The 18,789-nt window shown below is 39.7% G+C and overlaps 1 protein-coding gene across 1 annotated transcript in view; it reads right to left on the bottom strand.

The window, feature by feature from the left end:
* Window positions 1-6,539: 6,539 nt before the first annotated feature.
* LOC134852940 (uncharacterized) overlaps window positions 6,540-18,789 on the bottom strand; it is a 343,687-nt gene continuing 331,437 nt past the window's right edge. Inside the window, exons 11-15 of the mRNA XM_063868816.1 lie at window positions 18,366-18,687; window positions 17,563-17,755; window positions 16,479-16,710; window positions 16,144-16,229; window positions 6,540-7,246 (exon numbers count right to left, since the gene is read on the bottom strand). Of these exons, the coding sequence (XP_063724886.1) occupies window positions 6,985-7,246; window positions 16,144-16,229; window positions 16,479-16,710; window positions 17,563-17,755; window positions 18,366-18,687 (1,095 nt within the window). The 3' untranslated portion in view covers window positions 6,540-6,984. The remainder of the gene's footprint in view (window positions 7,247-16,143; window positions 16,230-16,478; window positions 16,711-17,562; window positions 17,756-18,365; window positions 18,688-18,789) is intronic.

Raw genomic sequence — 18,789 nt, 5'->3', positions numbered from 1 at the left:
TTCTTTAACGATAAACCTCTTTTTATATGGGTATTTAGTTACTTTTCCCCCCGGCTATACTCTAAAAATCTTCTAGTGTTTTTTATTGTGACGGTTATTTTAATGACTGTTATGAATCATGGTAATGAATTTCTAATAGCATGACAAAGAAGGTCTGGCAAACTATCATGAAAATTTGATTTTGAGTGCTTTCGCCCGTAGCCACTATAACAAATCTATCACATAAATCTAAAAAAATCGGATTTTCACAATCACTCCTAACATGACCTCAGGCGTCAGGTGTAAAAGAATGAATAAAATTTCATAGCCTCGCCTAAAAAGTTATTAGCTTTGACCTAATTGAACCATGCCACCCCTTTCCTGATCTCATTCTCATCAATAAACTTTTCATACTTTTCATTCTCTCATTTTCATTTCGGTAGTTCAGTCATTTTATTTTAACAAAACTTTAAACCTCTTCAAGTCATGACTAGTCCTTTACAAATAATCTCAGTGTCTGATCGAAAAAGATCAATTATCTACCAAACATACATGAGAGAGTCGATTGCAGTCATCCATCAACAGAAAGAGAGAGTCTCTCCGTCTACAGCAAGTCTGTTCAATGACTTGGCTCCCCGAAAAAGCGACGAGAATCAAAACGAGGAATGGACTACAAAAAGTCATATCATGCTACCGAACTACCTTCTTCATCACATCGATCTTCTTTGACAGAATCGAAAACGAATGTACGAGAGTTGCACTATTCACAAGAGCTATCCGGCATTAGAAAAGACGGAGATAAACGACACAACCTCGCTCGAGCAGCCTCCAAGAAAAGTTCTCTTCGTGTATGACTGCGAGTCATTGCCAATGTATAAAAATCAGGAGGGATGTATTCGTGATTATGCAGAGCGCGAAGCGTACTGGGATATTCCGACAGCAATGTCTCCCGAGTCGTTTGTTAGGGGAGCAGTTTCAACTCCAGAACAATCAACTTCCTATTCGGATGTTCATCGAGTGCGGAGACAATTGATCTAGTGACCCTAGATCTAATTCAAAACACCCCTCCAAATGCAGCTTGCTATGCGCCAAAAAAGAGAAAACTAGAGTTTCGAGAGTTCTAATAACTTAAACAAAAAACTTTCCTTTGTTTCAAATATTATTCAAAGGTTTTATATTTTCATTTTTGTTTGATTTGAGTTTCAAGCTGTTTTAACATTACTGTGTGTATATTTTTTGTCTCAGTTTGTATTTTGCTTAATAGATCAATTAAAATTTGCCCCGTAAAGTTTTCAGCAAAATGTTAGAGAAAAACTTGAAAAACTAGAAAAAAATCACAAATCGAGAATTATTTTTCGCTAAAATTGTTGTTTGAGAAAGAATGAGAGAGAGAGAGAGAAAGATAAATACACTTGCTCAGTAGTGAACCCCCTTTGGAATATCCTTTTCGGGATATTGCTTTCTTTTCGAAAGAAAGATAAATATGGAAGGGTCCAACATTTTCTTGTTGGTAGTCCAACCATATTTATTTGGCTTTTTTTATCAAACATTCTCTGTTCTGTCCCTCTCGTCATACTTTGTGCCCGTTGGGGTTAGCCAGGTCTTACGCAAAGTAACAGAGAATGTTTTAAGCCATAAATCTGCATTATTTTACATTTATATACATGTTTTGGGTGTAAAACTGAAAATTTTTTTGGTAAAAATGTGAAAAAATGAAAATTTATGTTTTTTTTCGAAAAATGAACATGACCCTTAACCCTGCTCAGAAACTCATGGCAAATTTATCGAGGGTAGTTTTAATGGATTTGGAGAGAAAAAAAAATTTTTCCCAACTTTTTTCAAATATTTTCATAAAAATCAGAATTTCTCAAAAAATCACAATTTTTTAAGCGTTTACTCTCATTGATTGGGCTATAATTGTTTTTTAATTTCTACCCTTGTCCTTATTACGTATCAGATAGCTCCTAAAAATTTCAAACCACATTCACTTGAATTTAAAATGAGAACGAATAGTTCAAGCTAAAAATGAAAGAAAAAAATGTTAAAAAATAGTGCTGAAATGTTAATTGAAAGTCTAAACCAGTCCCCTAAAAAATGCCAAAACTTATAAAATTTATCGCTAACCCTTAAAATTAACAGCATGAGCTTGAGGCTGTAAATGAATCAGTTTTTAGTATACAAAACCCTTGCTCTTGAACAGAGTGACGAGAAATATAGAGCTTAAAGCTGTAATAAACCTGTTTTTGGAAAGGAAAGTACTTATTGTCGAGACGGCGAGGTATAACTCTTGTTATTGGCTTCTACTTGCCCTTACCCGCAAAGTTTTTAGTAAGAGTCACTTCTCGCTTTTGTTTTTTCATAACCAGTTTTACTTCTTGAAATTTTCCTGAATTACTTCAGTAACTTCAACAAATAATGCCGAACTCTACTTCTATCGCGACACCTGTTCCTTGCAAGCAGTGCCGAAAAATACTGAGCTCTAAAAGAAACTTGAGAAGACATGAGCAAAAAGTTCACAAGATCTTTCCTCCCCCTCCTCCTCAAACTGTTTGCGATGAGTGTCTCGAATCATTCGAGAGTTTGTCGGAAGCCCGAGAGCACGTCGAGCTGGTACATGACATGACTTCCAATAGTCATTGTATCTATTGCCATACAATATTTCTCACCGCGGAAAGCTATGGACAACACTTGCTGAAGAAGCACACATTGCCAGTTTGGGACAGCATTGAGACGACGTCTTCCGCTGCCCCAACGGAAAGCGCGTTCAGAGGCAAGTTGCGTCGATACGATCTCAAAATTGGTGAAAAAGAAATGGATTTGCTTGAAGTCATGATGCAAAACAAGGAGGAAATAGATGCTCTCATACTGGAAAGGGTCAAAGAGGGTCCGAACAAGGTGCAATTCCACGTGGAAGTGGGAATTATCAAAATTCCCACTGTGCAAGACGGGGACAGTGGAAACTTCGAAAGGACCATGCTGTTTCTGAACACTAAGACATTGACAGTGTACTTCGAGGGAATAGCTGGGGATCAATTCTTGGAACTGATTGAACATATGGTCAACCAAGTCAATTCGTTCTCTTCTCATGGTAGCGGATGGATTATTGACAAAATTGAAAAATTGCAAATCAGTTTTGCGGCCTTCTCACCAATAAGAGCAGGATCCTACCTCGAGCTACCTGATGCACTCAGCGCAGCATCTACTCTGCTCACAAATATCAACACTAAAGATGCTGACCGTTGCTTTCTCTACTGCTTTGTTGTCGCATATCACAATGTGAATGAGCCGGTCCTCTACCCCCATCTAGACCGTGGCTGGAGAAAAACAAAGTCTCAACATACGATCTCGACAAAGAAGGAATTGTGAAAATCAATGGGGAATACGAAATGCCAATGGGTCTGATGGATATGGACAGATTTGAAAAGTTGAACAATTGTCAAATCAACGTCTTCCGGTAAGCAAATTCTAATTCCCTTCTAAAAATCTCAAAAATCTTTCATTAATGTTCTTCACCTATTCAAACACCTTTTTTATTTCATTCCAAACCTAGGTATAAAAATTATTTTTCTGTTCAGGTACAACGATGGCAAATTGTTGCCCATAAGAGTATCGAGCAGATTCACTACTAGCCTGATTGTGGACTTGTTGCTGCTGACAGATGGATCAAAATATCACTATGTGTTGATAAGTGATCTCCAGAAACTGGTCGAGTACGTGCGGCACAAAGTGCACCGATTTCAATCTGAGATTTGCCGCAAATGCTTACACACATGCGCTTCATTCGAAACTCTGAGAAGACATCATGAACTGTTTTACCAAGACGAAGATGTCATCATAACAATGCCCAAGCCGGGAAAAGATGATCACAAGTTCAAAAACTTAACAGCTCGTTGCTACGTACCCAGAGTAATCTACTTTGGTTTGGAGTCACTGCTCTTACCAGTATACGGACCGGAACCTGATCCGCGAAAATCTAGCACGCAAACAAATGAAATCCATCAACCTTGCGGCTACGCGTTAGCAGTAATCGAATTTGGGAAAAAAAGACCTGCTAAAGTTTGAGCTTAAAAGAGGACCGAATGTGATGGAAGAGCTAATTAGCTCCCTTGAATCGTTAGCGAGACAAATTTACGTAGAAAAAAGGAAATATTACACTTTCACTGGTAAAACAGACCAGGAACGGGAAGATGCTACAATTTGTTGGATATGCGAGAATGATTTTTCCGACAATGATCATGTGGTATTTGATCATTGCCATTACACCAACAAGTTCTTGGGTTGGGCACACAATGAGTGTAACGTTAATAGAAAAACAACAAATTACATTCCAGTGGTAGCTCATAATTTGTCAAATTATGATTTACACTTTATATTCAAAGCTCTGGCAAAAAGCGATTCGGAAAACACTTTTTCCGTAACACCCGCATCTGAAGAAAAATATATATCCTTGACAATCTCAGTATATATAAAAACGTACCCGGACAAAAACGGAAAAATCAAAAAACTCTACAAAAATCTGAGATTCATCGATTCGTATAGGTTCATGCTAGCATCGTTGGCAAAACTTGTCGATAATTTGCCCAACGAAAAGTTTTTTAAGCTGGAGAACTATTTTGAAAAACTCGGCCACTCACCTGAAAAAGTCAGTATGTTGAAATAGAAAGGGAATTACCCCTACTCATACTTCAACTCATTCGAAAAATTCCGAGAAACTCGCCTTCCCCCACGAGCAATGTGGAAAAATAGTCTAACAGGAGGGGATGTGAGTGTTTCAAGAAGCGAGTACAATCATGCCCTTAAAGTTTTCACCGAACTGAAGTGTGGCTCACTTGGTGATTACCACGACTTGTACTTGACTACAGATGTTCTATTGCTTGCTTCCGTTTTCGAAGCTTTTTGTGAAGTTTGCTATCAAACATACGGGCTGGATTGCGCCTGTTACTTCACGGCAAGTAACCTTTCCTGGGACGCCTTTCTAAAAGTTTGTAAGCCCGAACTGAAACTCTTAACGGACCGTGAACATCTGAAACTTGTGCAGCGAATGATACGAGGAGGCATGTCGTCGGTTTACGCGCGCCAATTTTACAAAGCAAACAATAAATACCTCGACAATTTTTTGCCCTCAGAACCATCAAGCTACATCCTCAAAATTGATGCAAACAATTTGTACGGGGGGATACTGAAACACTGCCCTTTACCCTTAAACGATTTTTCAATAGTTGAAAAAAGTCTGGCAGACATACTGCTCACCAGCAAAACCTCAGAGTGGGGTTATATAGTTGAAGTCAATTTAACCATACCCGAAGAGCTTCACGACTTCTTTGCTGATTACCCCCTTGCCCCCTCTCGTGAAGTAGTGGACATCGGTGCAATAAGCAACGAGCAAGTCATTATGTTGGGAAAATTGGGAATCACCACACTGCCAAAAGTGGCCAAAGCTTCTACAGACCTTGCATCCTAAAGAAGGTTATGTTTTGCACTACCTTACCCTAAACTTGTACCATGAGCTGGGAATGAAAATAACTCACCTAGGTAAAGTTCTTCAGTTCCGCCAAAGTCACTGGATGGCACCCTTTGTCGACCTCAACACCCGCCTGCAAAAAACCGCGGTAAATAAATTCCAGGAGAACTTCTACAAGCTAATTGTTAATTCAGCTTTCGGTAAGACAATGGAGTCTAAGTTAGGAAGAAAGAAGCTGGAGATTGTAAGGAATGAGAGAGAACTTTTACAAAAAACAGCTCTGAGCACAATGAAAAGCTTTCAAATCATAGACGATCAATTAGCCACAATCAGCTTTTAAGTAACAAAAATATTGTGGGACAAACCGATGATAGTTGGTGCAACCATCCTAGACCTCGCCAAGCGTTTCATGTTTCAGTTTCATTATCAAAAAATGAAACCAAATCTAAACTTGGAACTCCTTTACTCCGACACGGATATTTTTGTTTATGCCATAAACTGATGACGTTTAACGAGACTTGGAGAAATTAAAATACAGCTCCAATCTAAGCACAGGAGTCTCATTAGCAGATGCGTTGTGTACGTTCAGTCCAATTTTTTGGTTTAACCTCCAAATAAGTTTTAGTGTGTGTCGTGAAAACAGATATGACCGTTTCTCGAGGCCAGACCAGATAACTTTCTTAATTCAGTTATTTGTCATTTTTAGGCAAAGAATGAGTACATCAAGCTCATCAACTTCCCAAAGAACTAATTTGGGTCCAATTATTCGAATTCCTGATATTGTTTCCACAGCATTAACACCTGTAAAGTTAGTTATGATAAGCTGGATAATTTAAGCCTTCAAAACAAGATTTTTCAATTTCTGGCCCGGTGAAGCCTTCAAATAATTTCATCTACCCTTTTGTCAAAATTTGAATCATGTATCTTCAATAATTGCAGAGAAAACAAACAAAACGTGAAGAAAAAGTTTGTTCATTTTCTCGTTCACATCAAAAAATGCAACTTCTATGTACTGTGACTGTATAAAATCAGGTAGCAATTATGTTTATTTCAGCTGCTTGAACTCACATTCGAAGAATAATGCGCACTCCAAATACGCTTGGAAGACAGAATAAATTCATGTTGATGATAATCTAAAATGAATGGAAGCTATTGACATATATACAATTTACAGATGAATTTGCATTTCTGGAAGACAATTTCGTAAGGAAGACAAATCAGATAATGCATCATATTACACTCCAGTTAATTTTAACATTTCTATTTAATTCAGACTTGTTCCCACCTTTTTCATTCCACTTTTATTTCATAAGCAGAACAGATATTTTTTGCTGAAAGAACAAGACGGCTAGAATAAGATTGAATACCGTTTTCATTTCTAGCTCTTTTACGTTTCATGGCGCTTTTCTAAGTTTTTAAAATATTTGGTTCAATTATAGCTCTTGTGAGTAAAAAGCAGAATTTTAATAATGCTATGCTGCGAGAGTAAGTTCCTTTATTTTGTCTGAAAATAGAGCTTTGTTCAGTCATTTTTGTTACTTGTTCTAGGCGACAGCGACTGACTTGGTAGTCATACTTTCATCTTGACTACCTCCCAACTGCTGCACTTTTTCAGGCGATGGAGTCTTATTACTTCTATGATCCACTGAAGAGTTTTGCTTCTTGTGTCGCCCTGTTAGCTTGGATAGATTGGGGTTCATCCCCTTTTTCTCCATCTGGTGCAGTAAATAGGGAGGTGGTGGAAGTCTTTCGGCTAAGTCTTCGTTCTTGTACTTGAGCAGGTTGCTAATTCTGTTGATGATTGTCCTGCAAAAGTATTAATGAGTTGGATGGATTGGATAATACATATGAACACTCCTTTTTAGGGCTTTTGCTCCGCAAGTAAAAACAACCCCAAAGCTAGAGTGCCTTTAGACAACAGCGTATTTATACTCGTCAGTCAGCAGACAAATGCCATATTAACCAATCAGAATCTAGATGAGAAAGCAAATTTACGAAATACATAATTATTAATTATTCATTTCTTCCTTGTCTCAATTCTGATTGGTTACAGTATTTGTCTACTTGCTGACGAGTCTGAATACGTGGTTGTCTAAATACTGCTACATAAACCTTCCTGCTCTGTAAGGTGGCGTCCCTCATGCTTGAAGGACCGAATGCTTGAAATTAATTTTAGCTTACTTTCAGCCAATCAGAGTTGAGTATTCGAAATCTAAAAATAAATCGCGAAAATCTCAAAGTAAGAAAATAAATCCTGGCCATTAGTGTTAATATTGACCGATTAGATAATAAGCAGATGAGTTTCAAGACTGAAAAACGCTTATGATTTTGCACTCATTAATCTTGATGATTATCTGAATAGTAATGCGGTTGTAACTCGCAACTTGCAACATTTTTGATTATTTTCCACTGATTTAATACATTTTCTGTTAATATTGACTTCGATATTGTGAGAAAGGCATTTAGCCAATAGAAACGCTTAGCGATTTTGATTGGTTGAAATTTTTCAAGCATTCGGTCCTTCAAGCATGAGAACCCTCCCCCTCTGTAAGTTGTCACAATAACCAAAACGTTGACGTCATGGTCATTCTATTACGTAATGAACTATTTATCACCCAGCGGCGACCTTTTGTCAACACCGTAGATAACGAAGAATCGGTGGCGTCCCTCATGCTTGAAGGACCGAATGCTTGAAATTTATTTTAGCTTTCTTTCAGCCTGTTATCCATACGGATACAGTAGGTACCGATATGAACTGATATCCATTCGGATATATTAGAACTATGTCTACCTAAGACAGTATATCCATCTTGAGTGCTAACCATATATACTTATGTAAACTGAACTATATAGAAGTCTGATCTAAATTAAGTACCTATTAAACCTAACACCATATTCAATAGTTATTTATGAGTCTCTGTCTCTCTCATGATTTCGAGGTCAGATTCGAATCAGACTTAACTCTCGTAACTGAATTTAAGTTGTTCTCTATCTCTTCGTATTCTATTCTCAGTTAGCGATCAAGCATTGACTTTGACTACATAGATTACACAGTGTATACCTCACCCAACGGTTGAGGGTATAACATGGCGCAGCCAGCACTTACAACAAAAAACCCACTCGGCATTGCCCCATTCTGGCAAAAAGCCTCGGCGGAACCGCCAACAGAGTGGGAGAAGTGGAACCAGCAACTCTACTTAGGAATTGTCGCAAAAGATGGCATAAACCTGCAAAAGTTATTACGAGATCCACCTGCAGTGAGAAAACCGCAAGAACCCGGTTATGAACTCCCGATAGAAGGGTAAACTCAAGCACAAACCAGGGACAGGAACATTCGTAACCAAGAAAAAAAGATACAATGGGACAACCAATGTGCACAACTGGACAACTTGGGACCCACCGTGGATGGAATACCATGGGAGGAAGCCGACATAAAAGTCAGAAGCTACATTTACCTAAGTCTTGGTAACGAAGGTCAAAGACGCCTAAACCAACACTATCCCGACATAAAGATACAAGAAATATCAACAAGAGCATTCTGGAATCGATTGGAACACCTTTTCATTAAAGACCGTAATGTTACATTTGATAGATACGAGGCCTTCACAAGAAAGCAGAATAAAACAGAAACGCTGGAACAGTTCCACTGCGGGCTCACTGAATTGGTCATAAAAGGAAACTTCAAATGTCCCAATTGCAACAATAACACATTAGAAACAGAGATTATTCGAGATTTATTCACAGCGAATATGACAAATGATGAAGTACAAAAAGATCTACTTGCCGAGACCAAATCCCCAGAGCAAGCGTTTGAATACGCCATACGCAGAGAAAAAGGGTTGGAAAATCAAATCCAAATCCGCAAGCAGGGTTCCACGACTAATCCTTTTCAACAAACGGGTATAAAAACAGAACCAGTTGGGTTCATTCAAAGAAGAGGAGGGGACCCGTACCGTAATAACAGAAGAGGAAACAATAGCGGTCGAGGACAAACACAGCGGGGAAGCTCGCAACGACAAAACAGAGACAGAAAGCAATCTTGTTTTAAGTGCGGTAATCCGTTCGGACCCGGTCACCTCCAACAATGTCCAGCAAAAGACAAGATTTGCAATAAGTGCACAAAAAGAGGACACTACGCACGACTCTGCAACTCTTCCAATGTCAATGCTATCAGCGAAGAAGCAAATCTCGAAGCGAATGTCCAGGACACCGACATAGCAGCGTATGTCGACTATCTCCAGGCAGGGGATGTCGTCCCGGGATGGGAATTCATAAATCCAGATGACAACAGCGTAAATGCGGTACACTATGAAGAAGAAACGGCAGGAAACTTAACAACAAACGACTTAATAGGACACCTTATTCGAGTTAAAATTGGGACGAACAGCATTACCTTCATTGCAGACACAGGATCCCCAACATCGTTTGTAAATAACAAAACAGCGGTCATATTAGAAAATACGGTGCCACGAACTCGACGGATTCAGCTCAACCAAAATGACGAGGCAAATAGAATGGTCTGCTACAACGGTTACAAAATCCCTGCGTTCGGCAGGCTGATTGCCCCTATAGAATCAGGAGGGTGGACAATCAACACAGCACCATTCGTGGTGGTTGATGATAAACGAGCAAACATCCTGGGTCGCAATTTGCTCCCGCAACTAGGCATTCACCTTCAACAGGAAAAACCAACTGGTAAGTCAATCAATTACATTACAGATCCAGAACAATCAGACACCGCCATCACAAACTGGGTTAAAACAACATACCCAGCGTTGTGCACTCGTATCGGCCGATCTAAAAACCATGAAGTTCATACGAAATTTTTACATGACTTCAAGGCACTTCAACAAAAGGGCCGCCGAATCCCGATTCATATTCAGGAAAAAGTTGAACAAGAACTTAAATCTTTAATTGACCAAGGCCATATCGTGAAGCTCGACAGTTGTAGCGACAAACAATTTATTAGTCCAATCGTTATTACGGTAAAGAAAGATCAGTCAATCAAGTTAGCCATGGACTCAAAACAAATCAACAAAGCGATACATAAAAATAAGTATCAGATGCCTAACATCGACGTTCTGCTCGACAATGTGGCACAATCAGCTCAGGAGGGAAATGGCAAACCAGGCACAACATATTTTTCTACCATCGATCTCCGATATGCATATAGCCAATTAAAATTAGATGAAAAAACTAAAACGCAGTGTAACTTTAGCATAATCGGTGGACAAGCGACGGGAACCTATCAGTTCCAAACAGGATTTTACGGGCTCACGGACATGCCCGCAGAATTCCAGAAAGCCATTGACCTAACGTTAAACAACGAAAAAGATACTTTCGCGTTTCTAGATGATATATTAATTATATCTCACGGAACAAAAGAACAACACATGGAAAAACTGAAAAAAGTATTAGATAAACTGGATCAGGAAAATATGGCGATTTCTTTAAACAAATGCAAATTCGGCTGTAAAGAGGTCGAATGGCTGGGATTCATAATAAATGAATACGGGACAATACCAATGCACAAGAAAACCGAAGCGATCACTAATCTACAACACCCTAAAACCTTCAAACAACTAAAAAGTTTTATGGGTTCGATTCATCATCTAAATAAATTCATACCCAACCTGGCACAATTGTGCACACCATTAAGGCCGCTCTTATCATCTTCTAAATTTCACTATGTTTGGAACCAAGAACATTAAAAGGCATTTCAGACAATCCTGACAGCGGTGCGAAACATCACAGAAAATCGTCACTTTGTGAGCAACCGAGAAACACGGATAGTCTGTGACGCCAGCCGCGAGGGTATAGGAGCTGCTCTCGAACAGGAAACTCCAGACGGATGGGGCACGGTGGCGTACGCGTCCAGATTCCTAAATGCATGTGAAAATAAATATTCAGTAAATGAATTGGAACTCCTAGCTGCGGTATGGGCTATTGATCATTTTAAATATTATCTGTATGGTCGCCGCTTTACACTAATTACTGATCATCAAGCTTTGGTTAGTGCCCTAAATAGCAATAAAAGTAATAAAACTTATCAAAGTCGCCTAACCAGATGGATTGACCGTCTTATTCCATTCGATTTTGACATCAAACACCTTTCCGGCAGTAAAATGGGCTTAATAGACTATATTTCGCGCCATCCGGTAGGAAAACCACAACCTCCCGCATATTGGGATGAACATTTTGTTGTCGCACTAATAGACGATTTCATTTCTTGCCTGGAATTTCAAGACAGCACTATAGCTAATATCGAAATGATTGAAAATCCATACGGATTTCTAAGCACATTACAGCTCGACTGGAACGAAAACTTTAATCGTTCGCTTTCGCACACAAAAGAAACACATTTCACTGTTAATGATCATTCTCTCTCAAACAGTCACTCTCCGTCACGATCAAAATTTTCAAATTTCTCTCAATCAAATCGAAACATTTCAAACTATAGTCCGGATAATTCAAACATTTGCCACCAGCCTTCAACAAATCAATTACGTAAAGAAGAAATAGCAAGTAGTCATCAACAACAACAAGTGTGTTTTAATTCAACATATATTAACCCAGCCGCTAACAACATGAGCCGCCAATTGCAGACAGGAATGTCATTACCCCCTTTCAAAAGAATCATGAGGAAATGCCACAGCGGCCAACAGACTACTTTATCGTTTCCACCTGCTAAACATACGTCATTCGCTGAAATGCCCGTAGAACCAGGCCAATCCACACTGTCCTTTAGCGATGTTCGTCATCAAGTAATTCCCTCACAAGATAGCTTCACATTCGTCAGGAAATCAGATCAGCTATGCCAAACGGACCCAGAGGAACAAACGGAGTGTCAAGCAATCTCAATGGAGGACGAAGATGTGCCCCTCTTCCGAAAGAATCTCAGAAAGGCACTGGACGTGGATTTCATTGCGGCCGCCACAAAACGCGACAGAAACCTCCAGCCTCTGATCAACATGATCAGAAACCAAAAGTGGGAACAAATAAAGGCCTGTTACGGCCCTTATTTTTATAACGTGCGCGACCGTTTGTCAGTCCGAGACAATGTGCTACTCTATGACGACAGAGTAGTGATCCCGAAACAACTCAGACAGATTGTATTGGACTCAATTCACTTAACCCACCCAGGACAAGGCAGTATGTTAGAAGCTGCCAAACATATTTGGTATCCATACCTCCACCGGGACATAGTGACGGCAGCACAGAATTGCAAGGAGTGCCGCACCAAAGGTAAGAACCTTCGGGTGATCTCCGGGAAAAAACACTATACTAGTCTCGACGCCGTAGTAGAACCGAACGAGGAAATCCAGCTGGATTTTGCTGGACCGCTACCGGATGAGAACGATAAAGACGTGTACATTCTGGTCGGGGTAGATAGGTTCTCGCGATTCCCATACGCAAAAGTAGTAGCAAATAACAAAGCAGACACAATCATAAGATTTATGCAAACACATTTGGTCAACCAAGGGGTACCAAGAAATATCCGGTGCGACCAAGCTCAAGGGTTTCGGGCTAAGAAATTTATGATCTACTGCAAAAGCAATAACATTAAATTAATATTTGCCCCAGTGGATGATCATCGCTCCATGGGCATGGTGGAAAGACTAATTAGAGCTCTGAAAACTCGTCTCTCTATAATGAAGATAGATAAGAATAACACACCATACAAACTAGCGTCAGACGTGGCGGAATTAATCAAAACACTGCGCATTACCCCACACGCCACAACAAAAATTACACCGTTTGAGGCGCACTATGGGCGTAAACCAAACACACCACTAACTAATATTTGCACTACACCTAAAATTTCTAATCTATCATGGGAAAATACAAAACTTTCGTGCCTAGATGAGAAGATGCTTACAAAATCCGCCCTCACGCCTGAGGCCATCTGGAATAGGGATCTCAATAGCGAGGATGAGCTCAGTGTTGTGTACAAACAGACATATCTTCCTGAACCCTCTTACGAACCAGCAGGACCATCGTCACAGGTGGTAGGAACCAGTACCCCAGGACACACAATCCCTAAACGGGCCATCCCTGAGACAACGAAAGAGAAAACGAAACAAACGCAACGGACACAACCCTTACTGTCGGACACAGACAACGATGAACTGTTCGACCAGGCCCTGCTACGTAAATTTCCAATAGGTGCGCACCTTCCACTTAATAATATACCCTATGATTTACAAAAGGTTAAACGGTCGTTTCTCGCCGAAAACCCCAAAAATGACATAGCAAATATTAGAACACGAAAACCAATTCGGTGGCTTACACAACAAGAGAAACAAAGAATCGAAAGAGCTCCCTTGGTGTTCCTAAAAGATCGGTTTAAAGGACCCCAAAACACCATAGATCCGGTGTTAGGAAAACGCATTGAACAGGTAGCGCGAAAATCGGGCACAATAGCACGCAAAACAAAAAATCCTGGGGTGTTTGGGCCACAATTCAAAATCATCGAAAACGGGTCAATAATTAATTATTCCCCACACACTGCATGGGTTCGGGAAGACGGAAAGCAACCAAGGGTCATAAGACACGACGGTCTAGCTTTTGTACCTGATCCACGGGTGTATGGAAAGTGTCGACCGGCACAATTAAAGGATTTCGTAGCGTATAAGCACTTACCAAGAGCAAAATCCCGTATTTTAGACACAGAACCCAAACAGAGTGAACCAACTGGCTCGAAAAACCCGAAGAAGAAAATCCAACAAGGAAACCCGGCGGGTAACACCTCAACGCCAACAAGCCCAAAACGAAAACCGCCCAAAAATGTCGAAGAACTTATTCGACAGACGACCAACAGAAGGAAATTAGGACATGATCGGATTCACAGAACGAACCCCACAACCTCAAAAGCCACCACGAGGAAAATCCAGACAGCGATAACTAGCAACTTAAAATCACCGAGCCGAAAAGGACAAGGTAGTCCAAATAAAACGCGCAAGGAGGAAAACAAGACCGTCGAATTTGACTGCGATACATCAATCTCCATCTCATCCGACGACTCAATCATTCAAGACTTGAGACCAGCATCACACATGCCACCAGCCAAAAAACTAGATCGAAAAAATACGCCACCCCAAGACACAAATGAGAGTACCAAATCTAAGGATACAGTTCCATGCCGTCGATCCACAAGAACTAAAACAAGCGCCCTGGCCCTAAAATTCGGAAATGCAATCCCGATCAACAAAATTGCCGGAAGTAATTCCGACACTGAGTTATGTCTCATAACGGTGCAACAGGATAAAAGAGAACCAACTGGCCAAATTGTCACTGTTCACGAATCCTCAACTGATATAGAGTGCATAGAAATTGATTCAAGGGACAAAGCATCAAGCCAATCCTCTGAGAAAACACCCGAGCAGCTGAGAGTTACAGCATCCGGCGAGGGAACAGGCGACCCACTCGAAGCGGAGTACGAGCCTACCAATACAGTGAAAACACCGACCCAGTTATCCACACATACGCCGTCCCCACGGAGTAGTCCAAGAGCAGAATTAGATACGTCATCTACGTCAATTGGCCTAAATGACCCACAACAACGACCGATAAGCTCACGTTACGTCATTGACAGACCTAACGAAACGACATGCTCACCGGACAAATCCTTCATCGAAAACTTCAATGATGCAATGAAAATTCTGCAGTCCATCTCTCCGCCCAAAAATTCAATGACCTTTCAACGGGAATACGAGATACAAGAACGATCTAAACGCCCAAGTAAACAGGACAACTATAACAAGCCAGGCACTCCCCAGACATCATCGGAACGAAACTCTCAACAGATCTCTCAAGTACCTTTGAATGAAGACGACCCCAAATCACAAAAAGACGCTGCGGACGATATAAAGAATATATGAGATGTATTCTTCATATAAGAAAAAGGGGAATGTTATCCATACGGATACAGTAGGTACCGATATGAACTGATATCCATTCGGATATATTAGAACTATGTCTACCTAAGACAGTATATCCATCTTGAGTGCTAACCATATATACTTATGTAAACTGAACTATATAGAAGTCTGATCTAAATTAAGTACCTATTAAACCTAACACCATATTCAATAGTTATTTATGAGTCTCTGTCTCTCTCATGATTTCGAGGTCAGATTCGAATCAGACTTAACTCTCGTAACTGAATTTAAGTTGTTCTCTATCTCTTCGTATTCTATTCTCAGTTAGCGATCAAGCATTGACTTTGACTACATAGATTACACAGTGTATACCTCACCCAACGGTTGAGGGTATAACACAGCCAATCAGAATTGAGTATTCAAACCTCAAAGTAAATCGTGAAAATCACCAACTAAGAAAATAAATGCAGGCCATTAGTGTTAATACTGACCGATTAGATAAAAAAGCCGATGAGTTTTCAGGACTGAAAAATTCTTACGAACTTGAGCTCATAAATCTTGATGTTTATCTGAATAGTATTGCGGTTGTAACCCTCAATTTGTTATATTTTTGATCATTTTCCACTGATTTAAAACGTTTTCTGTTAATATTGACGTCGATTTTGTGAGAAAGGCATTTAGCCAATAGAACGCTTAGCGATTTTGATTGGTTGAAACTTTTCAAGCATTCGGTCCTTCAAGCATGAGAACCCTCCCCGAAGAATCATGTATTAAAATAAATTTCATACGTTTCAGGGAGTTACTAAGCACTAAGCAACTTACTGGGTATATGTCTGCATTTCACTCAGATAGACCACGTCTTCTGTTCTTTCAAACAATTTGGGCAGGGCAGCTTTTCCGGCAGTAATCTGGAACATACTCACACATCTTATTGGCAGAAGCATATTTCAAAGGCCATTGAAACCCTTTGATTTTGAATACATCTTAAACTTATTAGCTTTGAGTCCTCAATTTTTCTCATTTCGCAAACATGTCATAAAAAGGAAGAAACCGTAAAAACGGACAACCAATTTTCAAATTCAAACCAACCTTTAATTTATAAATAAATAACAAAACACTAGGAACTCTTTTGGACTGCAAAGTATTAAAAAACTTACCTTCAGTTTGACTCCGACATTGAACTTGACACTGTGTGGTCCTGATCTGTACGCAAGTGTGATTGCATTCTGATTGGCTATCCTCAGCGACACCTGATTGGACAATGCTATGGCCAATGGCTGGAGGGGAGGCGCGTGCTGGTGGTTCTCTGCGAAATCCAGCCAGCTCCACTTTCGCTTCTTAGACAGATTCTCGCCGAACAAAATACCTCCGAAAGGGTCTAGGTGCAATCTGAAAAACCATGTTTCAAACAATGTTATCACACGTGGCAATATTCTGAACTTCTGAAATATTCTGAATTTCTGAAATATTCCGAATTATTCTGAATTTTGAAATATTCTGAATGTCTCAAATTTTCTGAAGTTCTGAAATATTCTGAATTTCTGAAATATTCTGAATTTCTTAAATATTTTGAATTTCTCAAATATTCTGAATTTCTGAAATACTCTAAATGTCTCAAATTTTCTGAAGTTCTGAAATATTCTGAATGTCTCAAATTTTCTGAAGTTCTGAAATATTCCGAATTTCTGAAATATTCTGAATTTCTGAAACATTCTGAATTTCTAAAATTTTATGAATTTCTGAAATATTCTAAATTTCTTAAGTATTCTGAATTTCTGAAATATTCTGAATTTCTAAAAAATTCTGAATTTCTGAAATATTCTGTATTTCTGAGATGCTTTTCTATTTTCCCCAACAAGCCTTAATTCACTTTATCGTTCAACAAATGGTTTTGACAGGGTTACAAACGAAGACCAAATAAGTCTTAAATTGGCAACTCAGTCATCTAATTTTGTTTACAAGTTTTAAAAGAGAAAAAAAGATGGTGCTACGGGGACCTTCGCCGAATCTAATTTATCTCTAATCACGAATACAACCACGCCAAAGCTCTTCTATATGCCGTTTCGGGCTAACTTAAGTTTTTCAAAGATTTGGTTACTTTGAGAAGATTCCAAGAATCTATTGCTCCTTTACTTTATCAATCTACCCTTTGTTTTTGTTTAACAAGAAAACTATTTAATTTTAAACTATTTAAACTAAAGAGACTAGCAATGACAAAATTATATCTGTTCGTCAGCTAACCTCAACTGTTTGTTGTCATAATAGCATGCTGCATTTCCGTCTGGCATGAACACAGCCAACAGCTTGCTCCTCTGTTCATCAGTGAAGACTAGAAACTGTCGCTTTCTCACCCCCACTTCATCGTCATCATCCTCGCTCCCTCCTCCCCCTCTGCCATCCGTTCTAGCCGTGCGACTGGTGTCTGAACCCACTCCTAATAAACAAACAGTCGCAAGAGGGCTGTCGGTATTTTCAAAAATTTTGTCGACCTTTTTTCTAGGTCGACCGAATTGAATTTTCGAGCGCTCCTAAGCCGGTTTAGTCCCTGTTTTGGCAAAATTTTCTGCGCCGCAGGCAAAATTTTGAAAAAAAAACTCCAAAAAAGCATTGTTAAGCAATTTGGGAAAAATTTGACCAAAAAATTGCGTTTTCTCGGCGCGCGCTACTAGAGTTTGCAATGGATAGTGATGACCTGATCTTGTTTGACCTGATCTATGCGCGTAGTGTTGATATAGAGGAAGAGACGCACCCGGGATAAGTATCTGAGTCTCACAAAGACGACGGTGAACCCAGAGAGAAAAAGGCTTCTTCTGAAGAGTCAAGGGCTTTCACGTCTATTAAAACGGGGGAATCCCTCATCCGCTAAGGACCGAGTGCGCGAACATTTTGTTAACCAATCATAGCTCAGTTTTCAAAAATTCAGAAGAAATAAGCAATAAATTCTATCTATTCTGGACAGTTTAAAGGGCGTTGATTAGTTGAGAATTTTTGCGCATTCGGTCCTTCGAACATAAGAATAGTCCCCGACTAAAACAACCACATACCTCCAATGTATCCTGGATCCGTCGCTGCAGCCCCGCGTGCTTTCGTTGACAAATTCGTAGTCGCAGTTACTCCACTTTTCTGACTCTTATTGTCATCAGTAACCGCTCGATTATTTGTAGCTGTACTTCTAGAATTCGCTTTTGATTTCTTTCCCGCTGTTTTTACATTCGCAAATGGATCTGGTGGTTTGACTTTGGGAGTTGACAGGATTAAAATACAGGGTCGTCCTGAGGGGTAGAAAACTGTACCTGATCCGTCTTTGAATAAAACGTAGAACAGTTTTTTGTCGTCCAAATAAAACTTTTGGACTAGGCCCTTCTTCTGAAACAAAAACTTTCGTCGCCATGCTTAACGATGCCAAACTGTATTATTGGTTCTTAGATCTTTTTGCTTGCTCGTAGAGTAAGTAATGATTTCTAAGGA

The sequence above is a fragment of the Symsagittifera roscoffensis genome, chromosome 8, assembly GCF_963678635.1.
Source record: "Symsagittifera roscoffensis chromosome 8, txSymRosc1.1, whole genome shotgun sequence".
Classification (NCBI taxonomy): domain Eukaryota; kingdom Metazoa; phylum Xenacoelomorpha; order Acoela; family Convolutidae; genus Symsagittifera; species Symsagittifera roscoffensis.
The sequence above is the reverse complement of the archived record's forward strand: the minus strand, read 5'-3'. Positions and strand labels throughout refer to the sequence as shown.